At 41.5% G+C, this 21,175-nt stretch overlaps 2 protein-coding genes across 3 annotated transcripts in view; one reads left to right on the top strand and one right to left on the bottom strand.

The window, feature by feature from the left end:
• Positions 1–12: 12 nt before the first annotated feature.
• Positions 13–13,667, bottom strand: map3k19 (mitogen-activated protein kinase kinase kinase 19). Its single transcript, XM_084907797.1, has 17 exons — positions 13,379–13,667; positions 12,416–12,548; positions 11,774–11,968; positions 9,823–9,983; positions 9,543–9,658; positions 8,042–8,202; positions 7,304–7,364; positions 6,386–6,473; positions 5,555–5,683; positions 5,254–5,408; positions 5,152–5,186; positions 2,822–5,035; positions 1,929–2,033; positions 1,429–1,667; positions 1,080–1,332; positions 747–955; positions 13–389 (listed from the first exon to the last, which is right to left on the bottom strand). Exons 1-17 carry the CDS (start codon positions 13,387–13,389, stop codon positions 320–322), a joined length of 4,335 nt encoding a protein of 1,444 aa, XP_084763923.1. The 5' UTR covers positions 13,390–13,667; the 3' UTR covers positions 13–319.
• A 4,887-nt stretch (positions 13,668–18,554) lies between these two features.
• The window catches only part of ramp1 (receptor activity modifying protein 1), a 62,423-nt gene continuing 59,802 nt past the window's right edge, over positions 18,555–21,175 (top strand). For both annotated transcript variants that reach the window (XM_084908200.1, XM_084908201.1), the window contains exon 1: positions 18,555–19,166. In XM_084908200.1, the coding sequence (XP_084764326.1) occupies positions 19,109–19,166 (58 nt within the window). In that variant the 5' untranslated portion in view covers positions 18,555–19,108. The remainder of the gene's footprint in view (positions 19,167–21,175) is intronic.

A 21,175-nucleotide genomic window follows, 5' to 3' on the forward strand; every position in this document is an offset into this window, starting at 1 on the left:
GATGATGCATTTTCTTTTTATTAGAACTGAAAATACCATAAAAACTAAATGGCACATGTATGAGGAAGGAAAAATCCTACATGTAATTCACATTTTATAGATCATATCACTGTATACAAAAGTGCTTCTCATAACTATGGGTTTTCTTTTTCATCCTGCCCATCATTGGCACTACTGCTATAGTGCTGAATAGATAGTAGGTAAGCTCTCACAGGGTCACAAAAGACCATTTGATGTTTTGACTTGAATAAATCAAACTCAGTGAAATCTTGTAATTTGAAAACACAGTCCTGTCTGATCGCGGTGCATATTTCCTCTTTCACGTCACATTTGTGGGGATGAATGAATGCTTCAGCAGCTGGTCAGCTGATGGACGTAGCTTCTGGTCACTAGAGAGACAATGAAATTAGATCAAAGTAAACGAAATAAAAGATGCAATGCCTTCTGCATGTAACCACAGACTGCACATAATAAATGGACAACATGCCCACCATGTTGAAACCTCTGCACAGGATACCTTAAATTTTAGGCACGTTTCAAACCATTAATGTCACCTTACACCAAAATAGTTAAAAAATAAAAACAGTCAAGTATATAGACTTACACAGTGGATTTCTGCTTCTGTGTTAGACCTACACAGTATCACCAGGTCTCATACCTGCTTGATATAGTAAATCTGAAATTGTTTTGGCTTGTGAAATAAATTAATACATTTTTAAAACAAACATCTTTGCACTACATCTCACCTTGTCAAGCAGATTTTTACAAATTCCTTTGCATTTTCTGAGAAACTGTCTGGTAAGGAAGGCATCAACCCTCTCTGAGCCCCAATGTAGAACAAGGCAGCCATCTTGTCCATGTGTGCCAGCGGTGGTTTCCCTGTGGCCATTTCAAACACCGTGCACCCCACGCTCCATATGTCTGACTTTCTCCCATATCCCGTTTCATTGATAATCTGAAGTGAGAAGACAGAAATGTCTAAAAAGTAAAGTTGAGGTCTCATGGCAACGTAAATGTAAGGTATGTTTGCAGATTATTGATTTTTAAAAAAAATTTTTAATGACTGAACTCCAGTGTACCTCTGGTGCCATCCAGTAAGGCGTGCCATGAACAGACTTGAGCAGGTCGACACTATTGCAAGTTGTGTGATGCATACAACTTAGTCGACGTGCGCATCCAAAGTCTATGAGTTTGATGACACCAGTTGGCATTAGCATGACATTGTTTCCCTTCAAGTCTCGGTGAATCACCCTGTTCACGTGAAGGTAAGCCACCCCTTCCAGGATCTGTTGAGTGTACAGAGCCAGGACTCGCTCTGGCAGTGGACCAAATCTGAGGGCATCAGATAATAACTTGTACTCGGGGCTCTTGTGAAGAACAGTTATTTTGCCAGAAGTGATAGCTTCAGACAAAATATTTCAGACTAACCTGTGAATGATGCTTGCAATGGAGCCTCCTGGGATATACTCCATGAAGATGGAAACCACATGCTGCTGAAGCGAGGTACCCAGGAAGCCAACAATGTTGATGTGTCTGAGGGTTTTAAGCAACTCCACCTCCCCCTGCAGACGACTGTATTCTTTATTTGCAGCATCAGCGTCCGAGGAATCGAGGATCACCTGCTTCACAGCTATTAGCTGACCCTGACTGGTCAGGCCACAGTACACCTGGTAATGTGAGGCAATAAGACCTGTTGTAAATGATTTTGGTTTTTCTGGAATATTCTGGAGTACATGTTTTAATAAATGAAAAGCAAATTTTCATGTCAGAGAAAATGTCAAAGAAGGTCAATTCTAGTAGTTCATTTAGTCCTAAATGAACACACAGTGGCAAAAGTAGGTCATTCTGAGTAATTTAATTTAATAGTTTTTTGGCTCAGTTCTTGTTCAGTTTTTTTGCTATGTGCTATCAAAAGTTAGGATACATACTGTGCCATAGGCGCCCCTGCCGAGTACTTCACCCTTTCTCCATGTGACGGTGTCATCCAAGACCAACCCAGAGCCAAGCACAGTGCCACTGCCTCTTGAAGCAATCTTCAATAAAAGGCACATAATGATAATTACACTACAAGAAAGCGTTATCACAGCTCATTCAACATTTTGTTATGCATTAGTAATGCTTCAGTTTTAAATATGATCAATTTATCTTTATTAAATGGGCTTTAAAGGCAATGTTAATTAAACCATTACTTAAACCTTTACTTGATCCCCCAGTCTTAGTTAACTGCAGGCCAATGTTTAACCTTCATTTAATTTAAAAAAATTCTTGAAAGAGTAGTTGTAAAACAGCTGGGTGATCTTCTGCAAAAGGATGATTATTAGAATAGTTTCGGTCAAGATTTAGAGTTCACCATAGCACAGAAATAGCTAATGAATGCAACATTATTCTGTCAGGACAAGCAAGGAAAGCAGTGCTTGCCCAGTGAAATCTAACAGCAGACATAACACCGAACTGAAAGTAATCCCTCTCCTGCCATCACAAACAGCATCTGCTTGAATGTGTTATTGTTTGTTTCACATTTACCAGTTCTGTTTGCATTGTTTATTCTCTAATAAGTATTATGCAAATTACACATACATTCCTGTTTCAAGAGTCCTGGGAGAATCACAGTGCTTAATTAACACATGGCACGTATACCCCGTGTCCAGTTCTGCATGTATTCTCCGCTGCTCCACTTCTTTGAAGAATAAACAATCTAACGGGCATCTCTTCTCCAGACCCTGATTCTCTAACCAGAATTGAAAACCTTATTGTTTCCTCCTCAACCAGCAGTATTTATTGGTAGATAAAGATTTGACAGTTTGACTTCCGAAACGGTTACCTCGGAAAACATATTTAGTCCCATGACACGATCATCTTCTCTGCTGGATTCCTGGTTGCTCTTTTCCTTATTTGGATTAAGCGGGCCTATAGATGCATCCCTCTCATCCAAAGAGATCAGTTCCTCTGCCAGACACTGCAGCAGATCGTCTGTAAGTGGCCCGTCACCGGCTTCATCCAGAAACTTCTGGTAAACAGGGGACGTAATTGTGTAGCTGTTGCTACTTGAAGATGTCCACGTGTCCATCTTTGGCCGATGAGGACGTTTTGATAACACGGGCTCTGGAAGTGGTCTGTTTTGATTTCCTGTTAATGAACTTACTGTTGTGTCTTGAATATTTTTGTGTGTGTGACTGAAATCTGCACCATGAGAGGCAGATTTTGGTGTAGTGAGAGTGCTGTCATCATCACATTTGATCGTTTCAGAGTCATGTGTAGGAAAGGTCTCTTCTATTGTAGACAGGTGACTTTCACCCTTGTCTTGACAAATGTTGACACCTTTGTTAAGAACTACCTGAGTGTCTAGTTGAGGATTATTTCGCCCTTTGTGGATGCCCTTCCTGACAGGTGTGATTGGAGTTTTTATCCTGGACGGTACAGGCTTTGCTTTGCTTTTAGCTGAAACCACTGTTGTCTCAGCTGGGCTTCTCTTCGGCTTACTGTGTGCTGATTTCAGTTGCCTGTGTTTTTCTTTGTGGCCCTGTTGTGTCTTCTTAGGTGGAGCACACTGGGGTGGGCTTCTCTCGTTTAGTTTCTCACAGGTGTAGGGAACTCTGAGGTTTTCATAGACAGGACCGGCAAACATCTCATAGATGGCTGGCCCTTCTTGACTCTGACTCTGTATCTGCTGAAACATATCCTTGTAGGTGATGAGGTCAACGGCAGATTTAGACCTTGGTGTTTCCTCTACACAGGGTTTTCTCAGCTGCTGGGCACTTCTCAGCTCCCTCCCTAGTGCGTGCTGTTGAGTAGTGACAGGATGTATTATTTTGCTCTGTGCATAATCAATAACCTTCTTCCGTGGCGATGGAGTGCCAGAATTAGAGTGAGCACATTTTGATTTCATCTTTGATTTGGCTTTAGCTACAGTACCCCCTCTGCTACCAGTTTGCTCAGGACTTTTCCTGGTTTTATCTTTGACCTGAGTATTCAGCAAGGAGTATTTAAAGTTGCTTTTGGACTTATTCCGATTTAAAACGCTTCTGTCTTTATGTGCTAGTATGTTGAAAGGCTGCTTAGTGTGATTGCTTGTTCTCAGTTCAAAGTTCACATTGGTTCTTTTCTCCTTATCCTGTGTAAGCTTCTCATCTTTCTTGTGATCTCCATCGTTCTGATGAATGTTTTCAGGTGAAGTACAAAGTTGAATATTCCCCACAGCAGCACTGGGATTTAACGTTTCATCTACTGGACTGCAAACTAATGTTTTGTCTACCTGGTGTTCTTCATCACAGGAATACTTCATTATTGTTTTTTCTGTCTGTTTCACATTCCTCAATTCATTTAGATCATTATTCACATTAAATACAACTCCGTGGATAATCTCAGTCCCGGGTTCAGAAGTGTTCCCCACGGTGTTCTTCTCGTCCTTTGACTCTGATGTGAAAACTATTACATTATTCAAAATGCCTTCATCCTGAGTCAGAGTGTCTCCATTTTTTGCAGAGTCATATGCTTTTGATGACTCGCTGTCACCACACTCTTTTGTAATATTCATACGGCTCACTTTGCCTTCATTCTGAGAGTTCAAAGCTATTTCACTGTTGTGAAGATCACTTGTATGATTGATAAGGTCTTCCTTCAGGCTATGTCCTGATCTGCGGATCAGTGGAACATGACTAATCTTTGACTGAACTTTAAAATGCAGCGCTGTCTTCCCAGTCCTATCAGCCTCAGCGGTGCTCGCATCCTTCGGAAGCTCCAACATCCTGTCGTGACTGACAGTCAGATATGCATCTTGATCCCTGTCAGCGTCCTCATCCTCTAAATCGACTGAGCTGTGGCTGCTGCTGGACCCGCTCTCCACGCTGCCATCCTTCGTTGTTGAAGGGTCAATGCATGAGCTGCCCCAGGACAGTCTCTCTCTTCTCCTTGTAGAAATAGGGCTCTGACTGATGGGCTTCAGGGGAACATGTTGCTTTAGTACAGGCAGAGCGGTGCCGTCTCTGAAGCGTTTGTCCAGGGGTGCCAAAAGTTTAGGTGTTCGGGGCAGAAGACCCTGTAGAAACCCGTAGCAAATTAATAATACAGGAATTATTCATTATAAAAACATTATGTGGATGAAAAAGAAATGAAAGTATTGGGGAAAATAGAAGGATTGTGGTTAAAACATACCTTTTGTTCATTTATAGTATGATGAGAACCCAACCCTGCAGATAGAAAGAGATGTAACCATCAAACATCATTGAAATATAACGTGTAATGCAGAGTACATACGGGTCTGGATGTGTGCTCTGGCCTGCATCATAGTGTTTGGACAGAGCAGAGGTTCCATGATGCTGGGAGCCGATTGGCTGAGCTGACTGGGCTCAGCCACAGACAACAAGTGGGAGGGTGGCGATGCAGCAACCACACTTCTTGTTCTTCGTCTCCTGAAAAAAAGAAGAAGCAATATTTAGTTTTTGTGAGTGCCAGTGATTTGTTAAACTTTTTCTTGTCAGCACCTGCTTCTCTTCATCTGTGATGGTAACAAGTAGCGTAACGAGTTAACTGCTTGATAGTTCACGTGTATGTATACCTGTGTGGTGGGGGTACTGGCTGGCAGGGGCTTCTCACACTCAGCAAGCCAGACGCCAGAGGATGGTCTGCATGACCCCGGTGTCTGCTGTTGTTGCTCTTGTGCAAACTGGGCAGAGACACATCTTGACTGAGGAAAAGAGTGGAAAACCCTTTATGGTTGTCATGGAGAAACTGGCATTATTATTTGTGGACACACTATAATGTCTGAACTGAGAAATTATAAAGAAGAACATTAATGAAAGAAATGTACAGATGCATTTGAAGTTTGTTTTGTTTCAAACTGCATGTAAAGCCTGACTTTGCTCACATTTCTGGAAGCTGACGCTATGAAAGGAGAGACCGGCTTAAAGACCTTTGTTCTCCTTGGAGAGCTTGGACTTGATTCAGTGGTGAGAGCTGCTCATAACAGACAATGGGCTGATTCACCAAAGCCCCCTCTCCCCCTGTTCCTAACCTGTTTGGCTAGAACAGGTTGTCCTCTGGACATGGTGACAGGTGCCTGTGCGCAGATCTGTGGGTGTAACCAGACACTTTTCTGCTGTTGGTGTTAAAGGACGGGGGATTTGTTGACCAGCCCATTGAGAGTGTAAGCTGTATATACAGGACTGTGTGTTATAGCTGCAGGCTGTTACCTGTACACATCAAAGATGTTTGTCTGTACACAACAGTCTGTGGTTACCTATAAACAGATGCTGATGCGTTCACAGGAGTCAGCGCAGGATCACCAGCTTGTAAATTATATTCTTATCCTGATACAGTGAATGCACACTTAAAAAGACCGCACATGATAATGTGTGTGCTTGAGAGAGAGAGATTTTAGCGTGCCCACCTGCCTCCCCTGCCTGCCTCCTGATAGGCTTCCCTCATGTCTATCAGTGTTTCCATGGCTTCTTGGGAACAGGGGGGGATCCCCTTATCTGCTCCGGACACACACAAACACACAGCGTAACACGCGTTCATCAAATGTCATTTTTATTCTTTCAGTCTTCGTAGTAAAATGCTGAGCCGAAACTCATCCACGTACCATCCAAACAGTCTGTCAGTGGTACAAAAACAGAAAAGCCACGTTGTACCTCCTGTAACAGTCAGCAGGAAAAGTTTTCTAACTCCACAAAGAGCCTTGATAACCATACAAACAAACAAGTTAAACTTGGTAAGTTCACACTTACTATTTTCTACATTAAATGTACAACAGAGGAAATAATAGGTTTTACCTGTTTCTGAGCCTGTTGGTCTCTGATCCCATGATGAGGCCACTTTAAAGAATAATTTTTTAAACTATCACTCCTCTATCCCGTTTTCTTGGTCAGTAGTTTCTTTCTCTCACTGTAGTCGAAATGCTTTTGGTGTCCTGTCTAACACCCTCGCTTTCCCTCTGTGGTGTCCAAACCATGCCGCCTGGGGTTGAGTACGAGACCACTCCTATCTAGTCACACACCCCCAACCCCCTCCTTTTAGAAGGTGATTTGATCTCATGGCCTATTTGGGATGCTGATTATGTTCCTTTTTTCAAAATCTGAAGCATTAGCTGCCACCCAGGACCCGTGAACTGAGAGGCATTTTTATTGCAAGTTAATGTTAACTTTGTCTTTAACCCTTTTTGACCTCTTAGGTTAAAAGGTTAGGTTAACTAGGGCACAATTTTAGTCCAATCTAATAAGTCCACAAAAGGAATGCCGCTTCATTTTCACCAAACACTTCAAGTAAACATGGCTAAAACCTCTGAAGTCCTTGAAAGCTCCCTTACCTTGGCTCAGGTCTTTATGATGGTCAGATAGAGGGGGGCTCCCTGGAGACTCTGGAACTTCCTGGAACCAAGAACAAAGGTGAGGTCGTCAATACATGCTCCAGTCTTAAAAATGAGGCTCATAAAAGATCTTCCAGATGGAATTTATGTTTATAATACTTAAAATAATTTAAAACAAACATATAAATTTCAATTAGATTAAATGTACTTGTAGCATCAATGTCCACAAGTGACTTTGACACAAAAACGTAAAACTTTATAACGCTATAATTAAAATATATGACTCTGAACTTTCCTGTAAGCTGAATTTCTTCATTCTACACTGAGTCTAATATGCTGCTATGGACTCGCCCTGTATTCTATATATGTATTACTCTAAATGTGTTGTGCACACAGACATTATACCTGTGTGTAATATGTGTGGCTGTAGAATACATACATACACTACAGAGCTTCCCTGTAAACCACCTGCTGGTCTCCTCCAGCTAACCAGCTGTCTGCTCATCTACTTTTCCTATAAGAACACCCACAATACAGTAGTATGGCAGTGCGGTGTCAGCTACACAGAGCACGTGTACACACACACACACACACGTGTACACTCAAACAGAGAGCCAATTATTGGTCCATATATTTGTCTTCCGGGTGACCACACTGTCTCTCTGTGTGTTTGTTAACTGAACTGACTGCACTGAAAAACACACAGCTTGCTGGTCACACTGCAGATGTAAAACTCACCCTGGTGTGGCTGTACTGAAGAAAGTGATCTTGATGGGTTGCTGTCATTGTGGGCGAGGCTGCTATCGACTGGTTAGGATAAAAGCTCTCAATGTCCAACTCTCCGTCTGAATCTCCAATCTCTGAGACCAAATCCCGTGTTTGTGAAGTAGGAACGGCATCTACACAAAACCAGGAAAAGAAAGAAGTAGTAAAGTGTAAAGTAAAATAAGTCCACTTTTTTTCTTCCTGCAGAAATTGTGCAAATCTCTGTTTGGGGCCACACTCCTGGGGTTGGGGTGCAGGCGTCTGATAGGTTAGAAACAGTAAAAGAAAAAGGGAAAAAAAGCTATTTTTATTTTTGGCTTAAACAATGTTTTCATCCATATTGATCCATGCTCTCTCTGTCACATGGTTTCAGTTTGTTGACGCAGACTCCGTCACATGTAAAGGCTCTTAGTAAAGTGCTGCCTCACACATTAACAAACAAGTCTTTCTTATACCCACATGAGTGCAGACGTTTTACTGTGATAAACAGGATTATGAATGAATGTGGTATGCCGGTTATTTGTATCCGTATAAGAAAGCCAGAAAGATCAAGAACGGAGAATTTGAGGCTTTATACTTCGTACATTAGCACATGCTTTAATAAGTTTAATAAGTAGCTGATCAATTAAACACTAACCAAAGTAAAGAGCAAATAACTCACTCGACAATAAGAGTACTCTAATATAATCTGCAGGCAGTGTCACAAAATAAGAAACAGGGATATCAGCTGATTTGGTTTATAATCTGCAGATTGAAGTCATGCATTGTGATGTTACACTCACACCCCAGAGCGCCATAGTGCTGGACAACAGTGTTAAAGTGCTTGTAGACAGGATCATTTACATTTTACAGAAACCTTTACAAACTGCATGACATGATCCGATTTGTGATCGTTCTGAAAGAGCATGAAATGATAATCCTTACTTTTCCAAAGAAGATTAAAAACACTGTTGAAATAAGGAATTTCATGATTTTCGCACAGCTGAGCAGGGACGTTTATTTCCTTTGAACCTTTTTATTGTCCCTTTACCTCCTTTTTTGGTCTCCATTGACTTTGGGAGGAACATCTGTCTCTTTAGGAACTGCTGATGTTCTGATCCTGTGAATCCTGTGAGCTGTGGGATGGGGCCTCCATGCCATGGTTTACACGGGTTAAGGGAAATCCTGTGTATGTTACTGATGGAGTTTGGAAGATTGGTCAGTTTTTCATATCTCTAAAGCTGTTCCTTAGCAGTTTGTGTGGTATGGAGGAGACTGCTGCCATCGGGGATGCTGTAGCTATGGAAATTGTGTGAGGACTGCACAATGTAGGTAGGTGGGAGGTGAATGCCAAGGCCCAATGCAAAAAACACAAACACTGATTGCAAAGAGTGAGACAAATGAGGTTAAGGTGTGTGTGTGTGTGTGTGTGTGTGTGCGTGTGTGTGTGTGTGTGTGTGTGTGTGTTTGTGTGTGTGTGTGTGTGTGTGTGTACCTTTTTGACTTAGCGCCTCCATCAGAACATGGATGATGTCCTCTGTCAGAAAGCTGTTGGTATTAGCAGCGTAGTGGAGAGCAGAGCAGCCGTTATGGTCTCGTACCATCAGATCACTGATGAAGTTAAAAGACAGATGAAACAAATCTCATTACATTTTTTTACACTACTAGTGAACTTTACATATTTAAAACTTAAATCAGCATGTTGCTCAATGCCAAAATGCTTTAATGTTACCTATCTACTGTATAAATATGAGCATGTATTTGTGCTTTCTTACGCAGAAACTCCCAGCAGTTCCTTGATGACCTCCACGGGTTTGTGCTCCCATGGCAAACGTGCTCCTAAGTCTTCAAACAGGTCGATGTCCCTGACAGCAAGCATCACAGCTGTCACACCGTCGCTGTTTGGAACATTCACATCCAGCCCGTCGGTCTGAAGCTGACACGCGCAAACACACACAAACACAAACACAGGGGGGAAAAAATTCTAAATTAAACTGCTGATCTAACAAGCATCACACTTTAGTGTCATCCATTTCCACCATTAGATGTTACTGGCCTCAATGTGTGTGTGAATTAGTTATTGTGAAGCAGTCAGACGGCACTAGTCAGCCAACAGACACTTCTTCACAGCTATGGGAGAATTAATTTGACGCTTTATAGGGAACTAAACATTAATGAAGATCTGTTTTCTCCTCGTCTTCCTTCCATTTTCTCATGTAGTCACCTCATGCAACATTTGATCACTTTTCCCATCCAGAGCCAATCAGCCCCGGTCCCTGTTCTATAAATGCATCGTGTCCATATTCAGACTCTGTTCAATCCTCTTTCTCCCCATCTCTGCCTCATCAAGGTTGTCCATGGCATCTAATTCAAAATATTCATCAACCATCTGCTTTCTCCACTCCAGCCTTTTAGACTCTGTATCTCCTACATTTGTCTCAGATAATGCTCCACGGTGGAATCTAACACCACAGAAACATTTCATCTTGCATGTTCACATTTCTTAAAACAAATTTTGGCCTTTTGTTCCAATTGATCTCTCTTTATTAAAACTGCACACGGAGTAACAAAGTGCTGCAGTGTGAAATGAGGCCATGAGGCTCAGACCTTACCCTGCATTCAGTGAGCTGTACTTTGTGCTGGAAATGTTTGTAACAAGTTAGAGTTTTGGAAAAATGAATTAAATAAGCAGCGACAGACCGAGGTTTTAAATATAAAAGAATCTTGCATATGAAATACCCCAAACACCTGTGTGCTTCATAAATAAATAACCAAGGTGATATATGTAAGTTATTAGTTCATTCAGTTTATGTTTAATATATAAATAAATGAATAAAAAACCTGTCTATCAGCAAAGTACTCAGCTGTCAGCATACCCAAACAGTGTGGGCTATTTCCAGTCATTTTACAAAAGCACCTGAGCGTTAGTATCACATTTCCAGATACACAAAGTCACCAAAGGACACACTAACAATGGCAGGCCTCTTTGCTGCTCTGAGCTGGTTATAATTCAGGAATGCATTTGGAAATGCCAAATTAAATGTGCCTTATTATTACATTACAATATTACATATATATTTTCTCATGATTTTATAGGTTTAACAACATTTTCAGTCTCAGAATCAAAACTTTTTTTGGTTCAACCACCGTTTAATCCAACGATGGCAAACTCATTTCAGTTGTGGGCCACGTGCAGCTCACTTTGATCAGAGGAGGGCTGGACCAGTGAAACTCTCCCTTTGTGCCAGTGTAGACATCACATGTTTAAAATCCCTGAAATAGCTTAACATAAGAAAAAGAAGTGCACTTTTAACAGTATGTCTCTAAATGTATTTATTTATTTGTTCATTTTTATTGTATTTTTTTTTTTTACTGTGAACCCATTAAAAAGATTCTACAGTAGATGAAAAATCTGAAACATTTGTGTCATTTAATTGTTTATTAGTTACTTAATTACTTTGGTGTCGCGTGAGTGGCTAGGGGCGGTCCTTATTAGTATGAAAAGCTTATATAAAATAAACTTATTAAAATACAGTTAAAAGCCCAAAATCTATGTCATCCTTTACATTTTCCAAAGCCACACAGTGCGCAACAACTGGATGTGTTTTTGTAATGAGAGAAGATTGTTGCCCTTGTTGTGTTGTCTTTACTCATCTGGGAAATCCTCTGACTCTCAGATGGGAGTGTGTGTGTGTGTGTGTGTGTGTGTGTGTGAAGTGAGCTTACCAGCAGGTGCTGTAAGGAGTGGAGGTCTCCCTGCCAGGCAGCCTGCAGTAGCTGCGCCTGGGGGGGCAGATGAGGCCTTGACATCCACCTCACCATTTTTTCCCGCAGCTCTGGAAGACTTACGTGGAGCGCTGTCTGCTGGCTGAAGTTGCACAAGGTCAGGTCAGCATCAGTCCTCAGGAGCTGCTGAACCACCTGTTAAACCCACCACATAAAAAACCTGAAACATCTCAAAAAAATGTGAAGCGTAGATGTGTCGTGTCTGTCAGTAAAAGGACTGTTGTTGCTCATTTTAGTGTAAACACCTTGTGGTTGGGTGTATTTTAAGAAAACATAAGTTTGAGTTATAATTGGAGAGTTTCTCTCCAGACAAGCTTGTTTTGAATGTCTCCCCAAGAGGATGCAGAGGAGCTATGTTAAAAAAAAAAGTTGCATAATCTCATGTGATCACAGCACATTGTTGTTATTGAAAGGAAAAGTACGACGTGTTACGTGACAGAAACTGGTTTCGTCTACCCAACCAATCATATCCATCTGGTGCTTTCCAGGGCTGGAGTAGCCAGGTTACCAAAGTGGCAGCATGGTTACAATAGACATGTACTTGCCAAACTCTCTCTACCACACACATGCACACGCCGTTACCTCGCTCATGGCACCGCGGCAGGCAGCGATAAGGGGAGTGCATCCTTGTTCCTTGTCTTCCTTCAGCTCTCCTTTCTGCACCCCATCATCAGTCTCACCCTTCTTACACCCTTTCACCATCTCCCAGTCAGACCTGTGTGAACACGAGCCAAAGAAAAGCACAGTGTCTGAGCTGTGAGTCAGGGCAGACTGCTACTTTCATCGTTATTTAGAGAAACAAACGAGGTGGAGAAATTATTGTAAACACGCCGCTGATAGATATTACCTGATAGATATTACCAAGCACTTTCAGCTAGATGTCTTTGGCAGTCTCTGTGTCTGTGTGATTATTAGTGTGACATTAACCTTGTGATGTAAGTCTCTGGTGATCTAGTGCTCCCTGCAGAGACTAGACTCAGGGCAGAGTATGAAATATTATGTCTCATTATTACATTATTACATCTTAGTGCATTATGGTACTACATAAATGCAGAGTTTATGGAGCTAAATAATAATATTTCAACTTGTGTTGATCTGGAAACACTTCTGTGTTTCTGTGTGGTTATGTCACCACGACAGGAAGAACAAAATAGCCCAAAGTCTCAGGATTGACTACTTCATGAACATAAAGTGTGTGTTTTTTTAGTAAACCACCTTATTTGACCATGTTCGCGCACGCTAACACTCCCCCCTAATGTAATGTGAAATCATTTTATAAGTGTTTGTATATTTGTAAAGTAGAAATGTGTCTGTGAGGACTGAACTCCCTCTGGTTTAATGTTTGACAAAAGTAACAGTGAAAATGGATGAAGTGTCTAAAGCGAGTGCTGAGAGAAGGCTCATTTAAAAGTACAATAGAAAAAGTGCCTTGTACACATTTCCTGACATTAAACGGTTGTAAGTGGTGCTCATCTGTGTGAGCAGCATTAAGGGAAGACGATGATAATTGGAGTAAAAAGCTGAAATGAACTATTGTTTACTTACTGTTGTTTCATTTGTCTGAATCCACTTGTATATCTTCTCAAACCTTCTGTGGACGTTTGATCAGTGAGTCTTTGATCTTTTCAGCGCACTCTCCACTCGAGTGTTTCCTCCACTTTCCTCTGTTTTGTCCTGCATGCCTTCTGCCGTACGTTTACATTTGGTTACCTTGGAGACAGTCAGACAGACAAGCTGTGGCTTTAAATGCTTTCAGTCTGTTTGTTGCCTGATGCATTAAACCTAAGTGAAACCACGAATATGATTTCTGTCTAGTGTGCTCGACGCAGTTAGACTGTGCATGTAGTAATGTTTGCTTCTGCGCATGATCAGGCTTTGTTTTTGGAGAAGGGGAGTAATGCACAAGCAATCTTTTAACTCATCAAGCTCAACTAAACAACAGGGAGGCTGAAGAAACCTATAAGTGAGTACGATCATATACAGTGGCTTGCAAAAGTATTCGGCCCCCTTGAACTTTTCCACATTTTGTCACATTACAGCCACAAACATGAATCAATTTTATTGGAATTCCATGTGAAAGACCAACACAAAGTGGTGCACACGTGAGAAGTGGAACGAAAATCATACATGATTCCAAACATTTTTTACAAATAAATAACTGCAAAGTGGGGTGTGTGTAATTATTCAGCCCCCTGAGTCAATACTTTGTAGAACCACCTTTTGCTGCAGTTACAGCTGCCAGTCTTTTAGGGTCTGTCTCTACCAGCTTTGCACATCTACAGACTGAAATCTTTGCCCATTCTTCTTTGCAAAACAGCTCCAGCTCAGTCAGATTAGATGAACAGCGTTTGTGAACAGCAGTTTTCAGATCTTGCCACAGATTCTGGATTGGATTTAGATCTGGACTTTGACTGGGCCATTCTAACACATGGATATGTTTTGTTTTAAACCACTCCATTGTTGCCCTGGCTTTATGTTTAGGGTGGTTGTCCTGCTGGAAGCTGAACCTCCGCCCCAGTCTCAAGTCTTTTGCAGACTCCAAGAGGCAATCTTGCCCTGTATTTGGCTCCATCCATCTTCCCATCAACTCTGACCAGCTTCCCTGTCCCTGCTGAAGAGAAGCCCCCCCAGAGCATGATGCTGTCACCACCATATCTGACAGTGAGGATGGTGTGTTCAGAGTGATGTGCAGTGTTAGTTTTCCACCACACATAGCGTTTTGCATTTTGGCCAAAAAGTTCCATTTTGGTCTCATCTGACCAGAGCAGCTTCTTCCACATGTTTGCTGTGTCCCCCACATGGCTTGTGGCAAACTGCAAACCTAAGCCTAAGTCTGCTTTAAATTTCTCAATAACTTTATCCCTGACCTGTCTGGTGTGTTCTTTGGACTTCATGGTGTTGTTGCTCCCAATATTCTCTCAGACAACCTCTGAGGCCGTCACAGGGCAGTTGTGGAGCTGTTTTGCAAAGAAGAATGGGCAAGGATTTCAGTCTCTAGATGTGCAAAGCTGGTAGAGACAGACCCTAAAAGACTGGCAGCTGTAATTGCAGCAAAAGGTGGTTCTACAAAGTATTGACTCAGGGAGATGAATAATTACGCACACCCCACTTTGCAGTTATTTATTTGTAAAAAATGTTTGGAATCATGTATGATTTTCGTTCCACTTCTCACGTGTGCACCACTTTGTGTTGGTCTTTCATGTGAAATTCCAATAAAATTGATTCATGTTTGTGGCTGTAATGTGACAAAATGTGGAAAAGTTCAAGGGGGCAGAACACTTTTGCAAGCCACTGTACAGGGAGTGCAGAATTATTAGGCAAATGAGTATTTTGTCCACATCATCCTCTTCATGCATGTTGTCTTACTCCAAGCTGTATAGGCTCGAAAGCCTACTACCAATTAAGCATATTAGGTGATGTGCATCTCTTTAATGAGAAGGGGTGTGGTCTAATGACATCAACACCCTATATCAGGTGTGCATAATTATTAGGCAACGTCCTTTCCTTTGGCAAAATGGGTCAAAAGAAGGACTTGACAGGCTCAGAAAAGTCAAAAATAGTGAGATATCTTGCAGAGGGATGCAGCAGTCTCAAAATTGCAAAGCTTCTGAAGCGTGATCATCGAACAATCAAGCGTTTCATTCAAAATAGTCAACAGGGTCGCAAGAAGCGTGTGGAAAAACCAAGGCGCAAAATAACTGCCCATGAACTGAGAAAAGTCAAGCGTGCAGCTGCCAAGATGCCACTTGCCACCAGTTTGGCCATATTTCAGAGCTGCAACATCACTGGAGTGCCCAAAAGCACAAGGTGTGCAATACTCAGAGACATGGCCAAGGTAAGAAAGGCTGAAAGACGACCACCACTGAACAAGACACACAAGCTGAAACGTCAAGACTGGGCCAAGAAATATCTCAAGACTGATTTTTCTAAGGTTTTATGGACTGATGAAATGAGAGTGAGTCTTGATGGGCCAGATGGATGGGCCCGTGGCTGGATTGGTAAAGGGCAGAGAGCTCCAGTCCGACTCAGACGCCAGCAAGGTGGAGGTGGAGTACTGGTTTGGGCTGGTATCATCAAAGATGAGCTTGTGGGGCCTTTTCGGGTTGAGGATGGAGTCAAGCTCAACTCCCAGTCCTACTGCCAGTTTCTGGAAGACACCTTCTTCAAGCAGTGGTACAGGAAGAAGTCTGCATCCTTCAAGAAAAACATGATTTTCATGCAGGACAATGCTCCATCACACGCGTCCAAGTACTCCACAGCGTGGCTGGCAAGAAAGGGTATAAAAGAAGAAAAACTAATGACATGGCCTCCTTGTTCACCTGATCTGAACCCCATTGAGAACCTGTGGTCCATCATCAAATGTGAGATTTACAAGGAGGGAAAACAGTACACCTCTCTGAACAGTGTCTGGGAGGCTGTGGTTGCTGCTGCACGCAATGTTGATGGTGAACAGATCAAAACACTGACAGAATCCATGGATGGCAGGCTTTTGAGTGTCCTTGCAAAGAAAGGTGGCTATATTGGTCGCTGATTTGTTTTTGTTTTGTCTTTGAATGTCAGAAATGTATATTTGTGAATGTGGAGATGTTATATTGGTTTCACTGGTAAAAATAAATAATTGAAATGGGTGTATATTTGATTTTTGTTAAGTTGCCTAATAATTATGCACAGTAATAGTCACCTGCACACACAGATATCCCCCTAAAATAGCTAAAACTAAAAACAAACTAAAAACTACTTCCAAAAACATTCAGCTTTGATATTAATGAGTTTTTTGGGTTCATTGAGAACATGGTTGTTGTTCAATAATAAAATTATTCCTCAAAAATACAACTTGCCTAATAATTCTGCACTCCCTGTATATCTAGCCTTTATATCCATAAATATGATACTGTATAATTAACAAATTCTCTAAATGAGGCTTTAGGATGACTGCTTGTGCACACGGTGCTGTTTTAAACTCCAAACCTGCTCTTGTGTTGTTGGATTTTGTTGACATGGTTAAAACATGCTAGTCTTTATGTTCAGAGAGTACCTACGATTACAGCTCAATGTTCAGGTGTGAGCTTCCTTAATGACAGTCACACCAAACTGAGGTATAATCTAACGCTGTATTACTTCTCCACAGCAGTGTGAAAGTCTCTGTTTTTAACTTCTAGATGCAACTTTGTGTTGGTTTCAGTTTCAGCAGCAAACTGGATGGAACAGTTAATTCCTCATTCCTCCTTCTTTCCTATTATTCTGTCATTTGTGTATCACAAATAAACAAGACAGATCAATAAGTGACTCTTAGGTCAGTCTGAGATACTCTTCATTGTTCCTTTGAACTCTGACTTTGGTTCTGGTTAAGAGGGCTCGATGATATCTCTGGTAGTATTTGGCAGAGACCATAATCTGTGTCCTCTCACTTTGTTTTTGCAGAATGTTTGCTCTGTGGTGTCATTTCCTCTGGACCTTTGCATTTCAGCTGAACAGATGGATCTGACTTTTTTTCCCCGAAATTAATGCATTTGACTCCAGTTGCTCTTTAAGTCCCTGTGCTGGCAGCACAGCAGTGGCGTTGTTGACCTTGTGTATAACTCTTTTTCTTCTGTTTTATCCTCCTGTCTGACCTTATCTGTGGAGCCCGCGGTGAGGGAATTGGGTCCTGACTCTGTCAGTGGGAGATGATTTGGCCAGTTTCAGGTTTCCTTTCAGTCGTGCCACTTTCTGAATTTAAATTGTCTCTGGGCTTCTTCTGTAGTTCTGATATCATGATTTTACAAAGCCACACCTAAGGGAATGACATGAAGGCCTGAATAAATGCATATATGAGTCAGCTTTAGACCTTTTGATGACATTTTGTTTTGACACTTTAAAATACATAATACATAAATGAAAACAAACAAAGTAAAAACCTTTCAGTAAATTTTTAAGGGCCTTTCCATAGAATATGAAGTTTTAATAAATACATGAGTAGGTTTATGTTTCTGCAGCTTCTGAATATTATATTAATTAATGCTAAAGCTGCAAAGTAAAATTTTATTTCTTTAAAAAAAAAATTCTTACTTGTACATATTAAAAATTTATAGAAAAGAAATACTGCAAATTAAACTATGCAACCACCTGAATCTGATAATGGCTATGAAAACAGCTTAAATTGAAACAGTTTTTATCAGTGGCCTACATCTACACAAGAGGTGCAAATATACAATTATGGAGGAGAAAAATAAACACTTATTTCACCAACTTTACCTCCTGAGGACTGGAGTTGTGATATTTGATGTAAATCGCTCTGTAACGCTCCATATGAACACTAGATGTCGCTGTTGGACAACTGCTCTGAACCCGTGCCTCGCTTGAATCCGTACTCGCTGCACCTGTTGTCATCGCGTCACCACAGGCGGATGCACAGTGAATAGAATATAGTGAAGAGAATATAATTTTGTATAGAATCACAAAACTATACATTTCTTGTTTTTTTGGACTTTAAAGTTTATTGTTGCAGCTTCTTCAGATGGAACTCTGAACTCTGCAGACTCCTCTGTCTTTTAGTCGAGTTTTTATTTGCACCTGTTTATTTTCATGAGTTCTCTTCATAGTTTTTGATCATTTAGTTTTTTTTATTATTTGGATATATCGTTTATGGTTTATTTAAAGTGATAGATATATCTTTTACAGACTTCTGGGTTCTCTAATTTAACCAATCAAAGAGTGAGAAAAGAAGTACAGCTCCCTCCCCCTCCCTCCGCTCTTCCAAATCAGCCCCGCTCCCCCTTCCTGCACTGTTTGGGTCTGTCCGGTGTCCCCATCGCTAACCGGGACCCATGTCTTCGGGGGGAAGCAGTGAACCCTGACACAGTCGCTCAGCTCCACTGGTTCCATACTGGTGCGTCCCGTTGCGCACGAGAGCGCTTGAACCAAACACTGCACGCTTCCAGTGACGTTTTTCGGATTTCTTCAGACCTGTGGACGGCTTGTTGGAGAGAGAGTTGCAACTTTACAACTCATTATGTTTCACGTCTGGATGACTCGGTGACAGGAGGACTCGGGGGAGTTGAGGTAGCCTACAGCAGGAACAAGGAGCAGCCTCGGCTCTCCCCCGAGCGGTTTGCGCAGGGTGACACAGTGAAGCTTTTATTGGGGCTGATTGACCGTGCGGCCGGATTACATGGGCTTCTTAAACAGCAGTTATTTATGATGCTACCAAGTACTCGTTGAGCTCTTGTTAGTTGCCGTTCCTTTCACTTCCTCGCTTCCAAACTTCAGTCAGTGGATCGTGTTGAGAGCGACAGGATGGGCTCGCAAACCTGCACAGCTCTGCAGAAACAGGCGCTCCTGTGGTTCGTTATAGGTGAGTCCCACACACCGTGGTTTAACGGATGCTCTTCTGATTAAGGCACTCGAATATTTCTGGGCTAAACTATGAGTTTTGTTTGAAAAATATCACAAAGGAGATCCTAAAACGGGAAGAAATAGACGCATCCTGCCAGAACAGTGTAAAAGAAACGGGTTTGGATGCACTTCTGTTGAACAGAGTTCACTCGCCTTCCAACCCTGTGCCATTCACGCCTTTTACTTACCTCAGACATGTGAAGGGAAATGAGAAGTTTTTGTTTTCTTGCAACATAAAATACGAAATCATGCCAGCGTTTCTCAAACTGCTTTTAATTGTTAGAATATAAAATATTTCAGACAGTTTTATATCAATTATAGGACGAGTGTTTCTCATAACATGATATGAGATTTATTACTGGACTACTGGAGGCTGGGTGGTGTGTAAACACGATAATCTCTGTTTAAACTAAAGCATAGCAGCGATGTTGGGAAGTGGCATGTTTCAGGATGGATGTGCGCGCTGGAGACTGCAGTTGGCTGAAAACTTTCGTTCTTTTTGATAACAATCCAGAGAGTAAGACTTTAGTGAGATTAGTGAGAGTGAGGTTTATTAAAGTTTATAAACGGTTTAGATGTGCAGAACTGACTTTGTTTGGGCAGCTTTTCCTTTGTTTGGTTTGTTCTCAAATGATTAATAAATTTTTAACATAATAATTTGTAAAATTTGTTATTTTTCTCAATAATGCACTGAATAAAAGTGTATTCTCTGCACAACAAATCTCACAAGTTATCTTTTTAATTGTGGTGACTGTTTGTTTGGATGCTTATCAGCTAAAACCAAGATGAGCTCAGGCAGGACACAACGCTCTGCTCTTTCCTTTAAACACACAACAACACACACATGATATTTGCATAAAACAAAACACTGGCCAACACAGCAGAGAATGCAAAGCTGCAAATCTGACTCAAACACAACAGCGAATCCCACTTTTAGGTGTCACAGCGTGCTCATAACGAAGGAACGACACTGTTCTATTACTGTGTTCCACTCAGGGTATTTCTCTAAACCACTGTGACACCATCTGCCTCTGTAGTGGGCACAATTTATTTTACTTTTTTAATTAAAACCATTGCTTTTGGCTTCCCAACAATGTTTAGGTGGCTGATGGTATCAAATTAACGTGCACGTGAATGGCAGGACCCAAGGTTTCCCTGCAGATTAGATTGTGACAGGATGATCGATGTTATTAATTTCACCTGTCGCCAGGTTTTAATGTTGTGCTTGGTCGTCGCGTTTGCAGCTCTTTAAAGTTGTTGGTACAAACCTGTTGCTTGGTGAAGCGGCTCGCTTTGGAAACTTAAATAATCTTAGCAAAGACAGCCACCGAGAGCCTAACCAGAAAACCTCTGGTTAGGCTCTCGGTAAGTGCCACTATGTTTGTCAAAACTAGTGCCTAAGATGGGTTTTTAAAAGTGTTTATATTTGATCTGACAGGCCACACGTCCAAGCCGAGTGGAGAACAGGTTGTTGTACGATACAGTTGAGAGGTGATGTTCTTCAAACAGGTGGGACGAATGTGCACGTATATTTTAAACAGTCTCTGCAGACAGACATTCGTGGAGTTGGACTCAGTTTTTCACAGGACCGGAAAAGCTTAACAAACAGTTGTGTGACAAAGAATTAGTGAACAGCCGGTGAGGTATGACATAAGTGTTGGTGTTAGCAATTCTCAGAAATGGTCTGAAGAAGGCCTGGTGAGGTTCATCATGGGGTTTAAGGGCGATCATGTGCAGCAGAATTAAGACATGAAGGAAAAGTGGGACGCGCAAAGACGAGATATGCCCATCAAGAGCAAAATAACAATAAGCAGAGTCCTGTTAGAGGCAGAAAGATTATGGACATCTCATTCTGTATATGGATCACTTTTCCCCCTAACTTTGTTCTCCCTCTTTCTCGCTGAGAGCACTCACATGTTCACGGCACTCATAATTTTAGACTTATCATCAGATTCAGCTGACATAGTC

Source organism: Perissodus microlepis, chromosome 16 (genome assembly GCF_051167445.1).
Source record: "Perissodus microlepis isolate ML-2025 ecotype Zambia chromosome 16, ASM5116744v1, whole genome shotgun sequence".
Classification (NCBI taxonomy): domain Eukaryota; kingdom Metazoa; phylum Chordata; class Actinopteri; order Cichliformes; family Cichlidae; genus Perissodus; species Perissodus microlepis.